This window comes from Sus scrofa, chromosome 14 (assembly GCF_054392235.1).
Source record: "Sus scrofa isolate SSC_HxYL_T2T_F1_AM1 chromosome 14, Sscrofa_HxYL_maternal_Yorkshire_Landrace_v2.0, whole genome shotgun sequence".
Classification (NCBI taxonomy): Eukaryota; Metazoa; Chordata; class Mammalia; order Artiodactyla; family Suidae; genus Sus; species Sus scrofa.
In genome coordinates, this window is record NC_139396.1 from 80,311,642 (window position 1) to 80,324,934 (window position 13,293).

The 13,293-nt window shown below is 44.5% G+C and overlaps 1 protein-coding gene across 3 annotated transcripts in view; it reads left to right on the plus strand.

The window, feature by feature from the left end:
* The window catches only part of LOC146396811 (signal induced proliferation associated 1 like 2), a 114,969-nt gene that overhangs the window by 27,896 nt on the left and 73,780 nt on the right, over nt 1-13,293 (plus strand). For all 3 annotated transcript variants that reach the window (XR_014827838.1, XM_084996838.1, XM_021073828.2), the window contains exons 4-5: nt 557-731; nt 5,719-5,822. Coding sequence is in view for 2 of the 3 variants with exons in the window: in XM_084996838.1 (XP_084852964.1) it covers nt 557-731; nt 5,719-5,822 (279 nt within the window). In the remaining variant the exon portion in view is untranslated. The remainder of the gene's footprint in view (nt 1-556; nt 732-5,718; nt 5,823-13,293) is intronic.

The window sequence follows — 13,293 nt, forward strand, 5'->3', positions numbered from 1 at the left end:
AAGCCGTGTCTGCAACCTACATCATAGCTCACAGCAATGTGGGATCCTTAACCCACTGAGCAGAGCCAGGGATTGAGCCTGCATCCTCATGGATGCTAGTCAGATTTGTTTCTGCTGAGCCACAATGGGAATTCCTGGTTTGTTTGGTTTTTTTTAGCCACACCCATGGCATGCAGAAGTTCCCTCCCCACAGCATCGACAACGCTGGGAATCCTGATCCTGGTGACCCACCAGTTGTTTTTGTTTTGTTTTCTTTAAATAGTTGAACCTGTCTGTCCATTTTGGAAAACTGGCAACTCCCACAGGGCCCTGGCCATCCATTATGGTTCTTAGGGTGACTGACATTTTTTGGGGGTCTCTGTGTTCATTATGTATTTGTAGTATTTTGACAGTTGACAGTTGCTTCCTCTTTTGTTTTTTAACTTCTGGGACTCATCCTGGTATGCTTTGCTGTGAACAGAATTCTCAGCTTCTATAATTTTAACTATTAGCTTGTCTGATATTTCTTTTTTTTTTTTTTTTTTTGCCAAATAATTCCCTTTCTCCCCCATTTCAGCTGAGCTTTCAGCACAAGATCGGGATCCTCTACTGCAAAGCTGGCCAGAGCACAGAGGAGGAAATGTACAACAACGAGACGGCGGGACCAGCTTTTGAAGAATTCCTTGATCTGCTGGGCCAGAGAGTGCGGCTGAAAGGATTTAGCAAATACCGGGCTCAGCTAGACAATAAAAGTAAGCTTCCGACTCGTGAGCATCTGCAGGTTTAATTCTCCAAAGGCAGACATGCCACATCCAGCTCAGCCGGACTCCCCTTGCTCTCCCGTTCTTGACCCCAGCAGCGGCCTAGCCAGCTTACTGGGGATGGAGTTTAGATCTGCTCCGTTGAACAGAAGAAGCATATTTCTCAAGAGGTCTGGGTTCCACATAAGCTCAAAGGTCAATTCTTTTTCCTTTGTAACCATAGCAGAGAGTCCCCAGTGTTTCCTGAGGAATCTTTTAATATGTTCTTCCTTCTCTTCGCCTCACCTCTCTGTTACTCCCTGGCTCCACTGCAGGGAGGCCAGTCCCTGCTTTCATTCTCGAAAGACCCAGCACCACCGCGCTCACTCACGCCCTGCTCACAGCCATATTCACAGTTCATTTCCATTTTGACCATGTTTCCTGGGGAGCAGGCCATTCTATATCCCAGGGACCTTAGGCGGGTCCCCTCCATGGGCTCTCAGTCTGATTGATTACACCTTCCTGGGATGGGTGACCTTGCTCTGGCTCTTCCTTTAGGTAATCCCATTCCTTAAGGCCTCCTAAATTCTAAATATTTTATCTTTGTATTAGCGCTGTTATTTAGTTGCTCTTAGCACCTAAAAATACCTGGCAGAGTGATTATTTGTATTGGGGGAAATTCTTATTGTCAGGCAAGTCATCATTTGCCTTTTCAATGGGGGATGAGCAGAGAGGTGCTGAACTTGGAGGGTCTGGGATGGCACCTGGCCCCTCCCAACAGGAGCAGTGGGTGCAAACATTCCCCTGAGGGAGCGTCAGTGTGTGGCTGAGCCAGGACTGAACCTGCAGGGGGCCCACCCCGTGTCCACTGCCCTTGGGGCCATCAATGACTCCTACCTAGACTGGGGTGGTACTGGTTGTCATGCTCCATGCCTGTTGCCAATTCTGGGTTTTTTCTTTTCTTTTTTTGTTTTTTGTTTTTTGTTTTTTGTTAGGGCTGAACCTGTGGCATATGGAGGTTCCAGGCTGGGGGTTGAATCAGAGCTGCAGCTGCTGGTCTACACCACAGCCACAGCAATGCCTGATCCTTAACCCACTGAGCAGGGCCAGGGATCAAAACCACATCCTCATGGATACTAGTTGGGTTCTTAACCCCCTGAGCCACAACAGAAACTCTAGTTCTGGGATTTTGATCTGTTATCGAAAGTTGCACTTAGAGGATAGATCCCAAGACCCTTGAGACAGCGTTAGCTCACACATGGGCCCCTGCATGTCCACACACACACTAAGGTTGGCTGTTGTTGCATGTGTATTGCTTCTGCCTCAGAAAGGGAAAGATTGGAAAATAACTTGTGACACTCATTGTGAATATCCACATATTCTAAGAAAGATCAGTGAAGCCTTTTCTGATTTTTCTTCTTTTTTTCTCTGCACGTGCCCCTCACCCACAAGACCACCACGCACCCTCAAGAGGTGCTAGCATGCCTCCCCTTTAGGAGTGACCTTCCTGCAGAACTGCTGCATCAGGGACTCCTTACTCTGTGTGCCTGCTGTCCGCCTGCAGTGGAGCAGACAGAGGAAACACTTTGAGCGCTCCTGACCTGTGCATTCCATAAAACTACAGCATAGATAACGCAGATATTTTTCCTATGTATAAAACTGACATGAGCTTTGAGTGTTTATGACCTCGGAGATGTCTTTAATACATTACAGATGCAGTACTGCGCACCTCAGCTCAAGGAAGTGATAACATCAGAACAAGACTTGGACATGTTGATTCTAATAATCAACAAAGTCTTTTATTTTTATGAGCACGTCATTCTCTGAGATGCAGAGAAATTGTGGCATGGCTTTACCGGAGAGCGGGCTTCTAAGAGTTATATTTGTCAAATGGTAAAATAAAAATTATGTCTTTCATGCCTTAGGCCAAAAAAAAAAAAAAAATTCCTTCTTAAATTCAGGAGAATAGTGTTTCAGTTTTAATTCTGTCTGCCCATAAGACTTTGATCATATCTGGGCCTCTTTTTCTTCATGAGGAAAATTCAGAGTAGGGGGCTAGAGTATCGGAGATGTCCCTTCCAGCTTGAAATGGGTTGTTTGTCTCTCAAGTACAAGATGAAATGGGGCAGGAAATGGAGGGGCCGTGAGCTGCTTAGGTGCTCTGCTATCCAGCAGAGACCCCAGGTCATGGCCAGCCTTTCTTTGGTTTAGTGCAGAGGATGCTAAAACCAGAGACCACCATGATGGCCTCCATCTCTCTCTCTCTCTCTCCTTTTTTTTTTTTTTTTTTTTTTTTTTTTGTCTTTTTGCCATTTCTAGGGCTGCTCCCAAGGCATATGGAGGTTCCCAGGCTAGGGGTCGAATCAGAACTATAGCTGCCGGCCTATGCCACAGCCACAGCAACACAGGATCCGAGCTGCGTCTGCGACCTACACCACAGCTCGTGGCTATGGCCGGATCCTTAACCTACTGAGCAAGGCCAGGGATCAAACCCACAAACTCATGGTTCCTAGTCGGATTCATTAACCACTGCGCCACAACGGGAACTCCCCTCCATCTCTTTTTGAATAGAAATATTTGCAACAAACCCTTGAGCAAGCTTGTGAGTGTACCTTTGCCATTATCACACTGATGTTTGAGATGAAAACTTTTAAAAAATAATTTTAGAATTTTGTCCTTTAGTACTGCTGGGGACAGACAAATTATGATCCCATTTTTTAAAGTGTTTCCTCCCCAATCCCACCTCCCCCCCACAATGCATTTTTCTTCTTTCATTGCAATTTCCTGAATCTGAAGCCTGTTGGACAGACATTACACATCTGTCAGCATTTCTTTTACTGACTTTAAGCATTGTACTAACAGTGTCGTGATGGGAGTCATTGAACCTGCTGGGTTAGTTCGTCCTCTGACCTTCAGTGCTATTATCTTCATGGTGGGGAGGGAGGGACGAGCATCATTCCCCACGATGGGGCCTGTTCACTTCCAAAGCCACATTCATTCCCAAGGCCCATAGACAGAAGAGTTAAAACGACATTTACTCTCTAAAGTCCAATGAAAATTAACAACTGTTCTTTCAACGAACAGTTAAAAGAAAATTTCTTCATTTGGAAACTTCATACATAGCTTATTAGATGAGTAGTAACCTCCCTGACCATCTGCAAGTAGATGTCTCAATATTTTCAGATAAACCTTGTATATATTCACCTTAATCACAAAATCGCCTCCTGTGAGGACCTGTTTAGTGCAAAATTGTGGGATTTTTTTTTTTGCTTTTTAGGGCCACACTTGTCACATATGGAGGTTCGCAGCCTAGGGGTCAAATCTGAGCTGCAGCTGCCAGCCTGCACCACAGCCACGGCAACACCAGATCCAAGCCACGTCTGGGACCTATACCACAGCTCACAGCAATGCCGGATCCTTGATCTACTGAGCCGGGCCAGGGGTCAAACCTGCATCCTCATGGATACTAGTCAGGTTCGTTACCACTGAGCCACAACAGGAACTCTGGATTTTTTTTTTTTTTTTCTAGAGAACTTTTGGGGTTCTTGCTAGTCAGGTATAAATATTGGAAATAAAAATATACCATAGAATTCAGAACAAAAATAATAAAAGCCTATGAAAGCTAGATGTTTGAATGTTTTTAAAGTTGTTAACTTTCAGATTAAAAAAAAGCTTATCCCAAACTGACTACTTAGAGTTTCACCAACAAACACAATGGAATAAACTTTGTTTTGAATAATGTTGAACAGTATTGTTTATTACTGTTAAAAGGTAGAAAATAAACCTGTATATAGGTCAAAGATTGAGAAAGGCAAGACTGAGTTCTGTTTATATCTTAATTACTTTTAATCTTTTTGTCTTTATTTAGCCACATGCACAGTGACTCAGAACTCTACCCTAAAATTATTACTTAAATGTTTTATAGTTGCCCTGTTGGTTTGGGTGTCAAAACTCTTTGTGAGAAAATACAGATGGGTTTTGAATTTTCACAGAATCAGCCTGCTTTCCAAAAAATGAATAGCTGTGTGATTAACAGGGATTCCAATGTCATAGTTTTTTAACTCGTGTCAGTGCCTGATATACAATAAGAGATCACATTCATTCTCCACAGTCTTAATCGTATGACCACATCATCTCATCACCCGTCGAACAGAGAAAAAAATTATTTCCATCATTCAGGGAAGAAATCCTTAACGTTTTTTTGGCCCTCTTTCCATATTAAGTGAATCCTGTTTTCATTTTTCTGGGTTCTCGAGGTCAAGTGCGCAAGAATAGCTAAGAATTAACTGTAGGAGTTCCCGTTGTGGCTTATCAGTAGTGAACTCAACTAGTATCCATGAGGACGTGGGTTCGATGCCTGGCCTCGGTCAGTGGGTTAAGGATCCAGTGTTGCCTTGAGCAGACGCAGCTAAGATCTGGCGTTGCTGGGGCTGTGGCCTAGGCTGGCAACTGCAACTCCAATTCGGCCTCTAGCCTGGGAACCACCATATGCCATGGGTGCGGTCTTAAAAAAAAAAAAAAAGGAATGAACTGTAAACACACACATGCATGCACATGCACAGGATGGAACAAGGCCGACTTCCAGCTAGCTCAGACCCTGCTAAGGATTGCACCCAAGCCTGTACCAGGCCACACCTCCAGCTTCTTTCCTCCTCCGCTCACCCGTAATCCTCCTGGCAGAAGCATCTTGCTGGACATGGATTGGCCAGATCAGTACTGGGAAGGCAAGAGTGTAGGAGAAAAGACAAGAGAAGCTGTGTGTTCAGGAGAAAGCACATGGGCGAGAGCCGCTGAGAAAACCGCAAAGGCCACGGGCATGGGCTGGAAAGCGGTAGAAACACTGCCTGGTGAGGTGGGGCAGGTGCACCACCACGACACTGATCCTTTACCACTGGGCGGTCTGCTTTTTTCAATTGAATTGCCTTGTGTAATAATGACCTTCTAAATGTGAATTGCTCATTCTGCCCTTGCCTAACTTGTACCCGATTTGTGTTGCTAGCTGATTCTACTGGAACGCACTCCCTGTACACCACGTACAAAGACTATGAGCTCATGTTCCACGTGTCCACCATGCTTCCCCACATGCCCAACAACAGGCAGCAGGTACGTACGTCCTATGGCCCCTCCGTTCAAGGCAGATGAACCCTTAGCGCTGCCTTCCATGGGCCTGGCGTTCTGAGAATTTGCAATGAATCATTAATGTTCTTTTCCTCGAATGGCATGAACAGTCATTGTTTCATCATTTGGAACCATTTAGGCTTGAAAAGGAGTCTTATGGCACGGGTTGCATTGCCCTTTTTTTCAGACAAAACTTAGAAACTCTTTGATGCTCACCTGGATCGCTCGCCAGGTAAAATCTTAAGGGGAACCATTGTCAACTGTGTTAATTACAAAAGGGTCAACTATGTAACCTGAACTTGGGTTTCTGCACGTGGGTGCATAACTTATTTCTAGAAAATATTGTAAGAAAGAACCGTATAATTCATTTGTGCCGTTCTTTAATTTCAGGGGGTTTGATTGTTTTGGGGTTAAATCCAGAGTTAAAGCAAACTTTGTTTTCCTGCTTAGAAAACGTAGTTTTCCTGAGATCACTTAATTGCACTTCTTTGACCTAGATGAAAACATTGAGGACTGCATAGTATTTGTCCAGTAAGCATTTGAATGAATGTCAAATGAATGAAACTTAATTGTTGCAGAGAACTTTTTCTTTCTTTTTTCCTTTTTTTTTTTTTTCCTGAATGCTCATGAAATTCAATGAAAATAGTCAGAGGATACATTTTTTTCAAAGAGACCTCTTGCCTTGTTCCCAGGTTGCAAGAACCACCTTAGATCCTGCAGCTGGGAGGGGAAAGAGGCCTCTGACCCCCAGCCCAGCTCATCACACTTGGAGCTGCAGCTCCTCTGTTCACCTTCCTCGTGGTAATTGCTAGATGGGAGCGGTTTCCTACCTAACACTTAACCTTATTCCCTTGTCCTTCCTGTATTTTCCAGTGTTTTCTAATAATCAGAGCTCTGCCCATTCCCACAGAGAACCTGTCTTTTGATCACATATCTGTATGTTTTTTATGAGATGGAGGCACAATCCTTCCATAACATGTATTTTTTTTTTCTTTTTAGGGCCACAGCTGCGGCATATGGAAGTTCCCAGGCTGAGAGTCGATCCACAGCCACAGCAGCACGGGATCTGAGCCACATCTGTGACCTACACCACAGCTCGAAGCAACACTGGATCCTTAACTCACTAATCGAGGCCAGGGATCGAACTCACAGCCTCATGGATACTAGTCAGGTTCTAGTTACTAGAACAGTAATTCAAATTGTGATTTTATAAGTGCTTTGTACCTGGCTTTCTTTCACTGAAACGACCCCTGAAAAGTCCTATGCACAAAATGTGGATGGAAGGATGGGGGATGGGGAGTGGGGTACATGGGTGTTTTCAACTTCCCATAAAGGAGATTTTTTGAAACTCCCAGCACATTGAGATTATACATTACAAACTGTAGCCTAGAGACTCATTTGGTTCCATTTTTGTTTTTCTTTTTTAACTTGAGATTCCATGGCATTGACTAAGTTATGCTGGTGGATTAGAGGTGGAAAACTGTAGAAAACGGTTTTGCTTTTTGAATTGCTCTTGCTATATATGGCATGTATATGATCTTATATATGGTTCATTGGGAAATCTATACATTGAGCATAGGATATGGACAAGTAATGATTAGATAAAGGAGGTGAGTATAGGGTGGAGGAAAGAGCCAGTGGACTTGCATTCCGGATCTTTTACAAGCAGTCACTTGCCTTGTGGCCTGGGGTCAGAGTCTTAATCTCGTGAAATTTGATTATAGAAGTTCTGTTGTGGCTCAACAGAGACAAATCTGACTAGCATCTATGAAGACACAGGTTCGATCCCTGGCCTCGCTCAGTGGGTTAAGGAGCCGGCGTTGCCATGAGCTGTGGTGTAGGTCGCAGATGCGACTCAGATCTGGCATTGTTGTGGCTGTGATGTGGGCTGGTGGCTACAGCTCCGATTTGACCCATAGCCTGGGAACCTCTATATGCCACGGGTGTGGCCCTAAAAAGACAAAAAAAAAAAAAAAGAGAAAAAGGGAAGAAATTTGACTATAGAGTGAGGACAATGTCTAGATGGCCACCAGGAGTGGGGGGTGGGGGGTGGGGGCGAGATGCCTAGAGTGCTGCACTGAGAAGGATTCAACATCCAGACTCAGGCAGAAGGAACTTTTGAGGTGCCTTCTGAGGATTTATAAGTGGGGACATGTGACACACAGGAGCTGTACTTGGGCAGGATGGTACATGAAATCTCTCGCCTGCTGTCAGAACTCTGGGATTCTAGGGCTTCATTACAGCTTCCTCCTTCTAGGTTGGCAAAAAGCTTCAGCAGAAAAAGGTAGTTGTTAAGCACAAAAATTCTGAAACCACACATCCTAGAAATGAATCCCAGCCACCAGCTAATTTTGTGACTCAGGCACAACTTTCTATGCTTTGGTTTCCTTTACCACTGAAGGCAGAGACTTTTACCTCTTTTCTTTGCCGAGGTGTCCTGGGTACCTAGAACCACACCCAGAATGTGCTAAGTGGTCGATGAGCATTCGTTGAGTGAATTAACGAACCTTTTCTTAGCTAGTAGTTAGAATTAGATGAGTAGAAAGCACTTAAAATTGTATCTGACCCAGAGTATGCCCGGTGTGTTTTAGCTGTAATTATTATTTCATAACTTATGAGATATGAAGAACAAGTAATTTAGATTGACTTAATTTGCTTCTTATCTTTCTGTTCCTGATCCTAAAGCTCCATCATGAAAAGCTAAGACCTGGAGTTCCCTGGTGGTACAGTGGGTTAAGGATCCAGGGTTGTCATTGGAGCAACCCAGGTTGCTGCTGTGGCTCGGGTTCAAGCCTTGGTCCAGGAACTTCCACGTGCCATGGGTGTGGCCAAAAAATAAATTAAAAATAAAAAATAATTAAAAAAAAAAAGCCAAGGCCTGAGTAGTTAAGAAAGTAAGGGACTAATTTCAGTCATTTCAGAAAGTTCTTTTTACCTTGACATTTAGTATTGTGCTGATCCATGGAGTTCCCACTGTGGCTCAGTGCTAATGATCCCAACTAGTATCCATAAGGATGCAAGTTTGATCCCTGGCCTTGATCCATGGGTTAAGGATCTGGCATCGCCATGAGTTATGGTGTAAGTCACAGAGGAGTTTCAGATCCTGAGTTGCTGTGGCCATGGTGTAGGCCGGCAGCCACAACTCTGATTTGACCCCTGGCCTGGGAATTTCCGTATTCCACAGGTGCAGCCCTAAAAAATAAAAATAAAAATAAAATATTATGCTGATCCTGAGCTGTCATCAGGTAACTGTTCACAGGTCAGCAGTGGCTCTCTGCAGTCTTGGAACCTGTACTTTCCAGATCGGCTGTGGGTTATGCTCCTCTTGCTGGATTTCTCACCACCCAACCTGTGCCCTCAAACTGTGTAAATTCCAAGGGCATCAGGGTCTGAAGTGACCCTCTGGGCTCATGACTGCTGCCAAGGCCACAGAACTTAGCAGCGTTAACTGGTCTCTCCCTGAATCTCTGCCCCGACTTTGGCCTCATTGGCACTCCGTTTTTGGTGACTATTTAGCTGGCCCAGACACGTCCACCTCAGATATAATTTCTTGGGTTTGCTCTTGTAATAAATCAAACCAAAAACTAATTCCAGGATGTCTTCAAAGTCTTTAGAGAGTTCACCACAGTCGTAGGAGAGTTCAGTCTTTGGAATGTCTGACTCTTGCAAAGAAAACGCAGCCAGACTGGGGGGATGATAAGGAAGCCTGATCTGGGAGTGCTGGAGTGTTTGCCCTCCTCCCCCATCTCCCTCTGGGGCTGTTTGGCAGTCTGTCCACTTTTCCCAGGGCCGCCTCCCCTGCAAGCTTCTCTCCTGCCAGTGCTACCGACAAAGCAGAGTTAAACTCTCATGGGTTCTTATCAGTGACAGGAACCCCACAAATTAGCCTCATACTTCTCTGGGCAGAAAAACTTTATCTTCAAACTAAGTATGTAATACAGAGGTAGCAGGGCTCCTGCTGGCACACTGTAATCTCTCTCTCTCTCTCTCTCTCTCTCTCTCTCTCTCTCTCTCTCTCTCTTTTTTTTTTTTTTTTTGCTTTTCAGGGCCGTACCTGTGGCACATAGAAGTTCCCAGGCTAAGGGTCGAATCAGAGCTACAGTTGCCTCTCCACACCACAGCCCCAGCAATGCAGGATCTGGGTCATGTCTGCAACCTACACCACAGTTCATGGCAACACCAGATCCTTAACCCACTGAGCAAGGTCAGGGATTGAACCCCAGTCCTCATGGATACTAGTGGGGTTCATTACCACTGAGCCACAATGGGAACTCCTTTTTTTTTTTTTTTTTTTTTAATGCACGTGTAAAGTTAGAACTGCTCCCCTTGGCAGGGGTCCATGGATGTTCCTGAGGAATCAGACCAAAGTTTCTGACATTCTGTCTGAAAAATACTGGGCTTGACATCTGCAGAGGTGATGGGGGCAGAGCGTGACAGGCTTGAGGCAGGCTGGAACCCCCTCTCCACATAATTGAGGCGGATGATCAGCCCCTGCCTTAAAAGGTTTGTGTCCATACTTCTACAAGTCTCTCATGGGTGCTGCTAAGAAACCAAACACTGGAGGAATCTCCTTCATTAAGTGCTAAACCAGCAGGTCCTGCTCTTGGCTTCACCTATAAATGATAATCTGGAATATTTTGGAAGAATAATACGCTTATTTGGCTTTCCAGTATTAACTTTATTCCCAGAAATTTGCAGACCTAGGAAGGTAAACTTATACCAGATAAGAAGAACTTTGAAAAAAGATTTGAAAAAGGGCTGGAATTGCCCAGTTTCCGAAGAGAAATGCTTCCATCTTCATAATCCTTTTATCATCTTGTCATTAAATCATTACAAATCCACATTCTTGATTTATGTCTGTTTCTCCACTTCCAAAATATTCAGCCTTGCTTAACTGGTTTGTATGTTTACTTTTGCCATTGGTACAATATTTTATATCATATTTTATATGGGTTATCTAAAATCATAATCAGCAGTGCATCCTTGAAATGGTGATTAAATTTGCTGTGATCTTGCTGATCTGAGATAAGAGTAGTTAACTCACAGTTACTCGTTTGTGGAAGCAAAGGGACAAGGCTTTCCTTCTCTCAATGTCGATTGTTGGTCACGTGTGTGGGAACGTGTGCGGGTTTTCCGGCTCGCTCTTGTTACTTAGATGACTATGTTCACCTTTTCCATGTCCTTCCACGGGATCCTCTAGATGGCTCTTAAAAATCTAAGTAAAATTCTCAGGAGTTCTCATCGTGGCTCAGTGGAAATGAATCTGACTAGCATCCATGTGGACGCAGGTTCGATCCCTGGCCTCACTCAGTGGGTTAAGGATCCAGCGTTGCCATGAGCTGTGGTGTAGGTTGAAGATGTGGCTTAGATCTGGTGTTGCTGTGGCTCTGGCCTAGGCCGGTGGCTACAGGTCTGATTCGACCCTTAGCCTGGGAACCTCCATATGTCATGGGTATGGCCCTAAAAAGCCAAAAAAAAAAAAAAAAAAGCAAAATTTGTATCATTGGTACGTGCTCTCTTGAGTATAGAGTATGTATGGGGGGATGTTGTGTGTGATGTGTGTGTGCATGCAAAATTAGGACAGTCTCTGAAGGAGGAGAAGCTTGCCCTCCGTGTAAAGGAGAGACACTGTCTAAGCAAGAGGTTGGCAAGCGCACAGTGCCTGCTGCAGGAGCACATGGGCAGGTTTTAGGTACCCAGTGGCTAAAAGGGAAAGATGTGTGATGAGGTTAGACTGTGGGAAGGATCAGGCCAACCCATATTTGTCAGCCCTGCTTTTACTGCTAGGACTTTTAGCTGACACCCCAAGAATTAAGATCCAGAACTTAGGATTTTTTTTTTTTTTTTTGCTGCGCCCACAGTATGTGGAAGTTGGGCCAAGAATCAAACCTGCACCATTGCAACAACCCAAGCCACTGCAGTGCCAACCCTGGATCATTAACCTGTTGTGCCACCAGGGAACTCCATGATTTTTTTTTTCCTTTGGTTTTTTAGGGCCGCACCTGCTGTATATGCAGGTTCCCAGGCTAGGGTAGATTCAGAGCTGTAGCCGCCAACCTACACCACAGCCATAGCCCCAGCAGATCCAAACCTCATCTGCCACTACACCACAGCTCACGGCAGCACTGGATCCTTAACCCACTGAGCAAGGCCCGGGATTAAACCCGCATCCTCTTGGATGCTAGTCGGGTTCATTACAGCTGAGCCATGATGGGAACTCCACCATGATGGCTTTTTCAATAGAGACACATTTAATTTTTTGCTCATTTCTGAGCCCATTGCTTTGAATTTCAGAACTTGTAAGTAATCATTAAATGATGTAATTTTCTCTTTGAAGTCATCCTGCTTTTCACATGTTTGCTTCTTAAGACAAGAACCTCTGGAGATCTGCCTTCTCCAGTTTCAAGTTCAGCCTTCTCTTCACTAACTCTTGGAGATGATTTCTGAACTACATCCCAACTGCTTCTGTTTCATGTTGTACAGCCTGTTTCCCGTCTCCTCCAGAACTAGGTGCAGGATGCTTTTTTCCCCCATTTTGCTAGATTTAAAAATATATATATAACAAATGAAGCTATTTGCATAGAGGCCAGTAGATCTAACCAAGGTCAACTTGAGGCCGTTTTTGATGCACATGCAGCCGCCTGAAGGTTGTTTGTTTTCCCTTGCATTGTGGTTGCTGCACCAAGTTAAAGCTGGACCTGCGAGACCCTGAAGTTTGTGAAAGGAATTAGAAATAAACCCAAAGGTTGCTATTTCCGTAGCATGCTTTTTGTCATGGAATCGGGTGAAGAATCCCATTTTCATATTCCTTGTCACAACAAGAGCTGATTCTTGTCTCTCAGTTTGAATCAAGTGTTGGGAATTTAGTAGAATTGGCTGTGTAAATCTAATACAATATTTATTAACTCATGCTTGCATTTGAGGACCTTACGCCGGCTCCCTTGGCTCTGCAAAAGTGTTAGGAGCCTCTCATGTCTAGAGAGGCCTAGAAGATGTCATCCCTTAATTCCTGAAACAGACGGTGCCGCCAGGGGTGTGCTGGCGACCGGAACCTGCCTTCCTGTCCTACTGGGCTGCCCTGGTTTAAGGGCCACCACACCCTTTCCCCTCCCATTTCCGGACTCTGATTCTACAGAATTTCATTGACCAGTTAGAATGAAACCTAACCAAGGACAGAAGAGAACCTTTATGTAAGAAGCCCAAGAATTACTTAGGTTATTTAAAAAGTCTGAAAACAAAATCATGTTTCTGTTAACTTTCTAGATGTTGCTTTTCTTTAGTCTCTGAAAAGAGTCAGGTATCCTCGTCACGGACAAGGTGTTCGTTTTTCTCAGTTTATTCTCTGCCAGGGTTTTATTTTCCACTTTATGAATCTCCTTGCCCCTTCCTACCCCCGCCTCCCACTCTCCCCACCCTTTATTTTTTCTAGAGCATGCATTTTGTGACAATAGTTCAC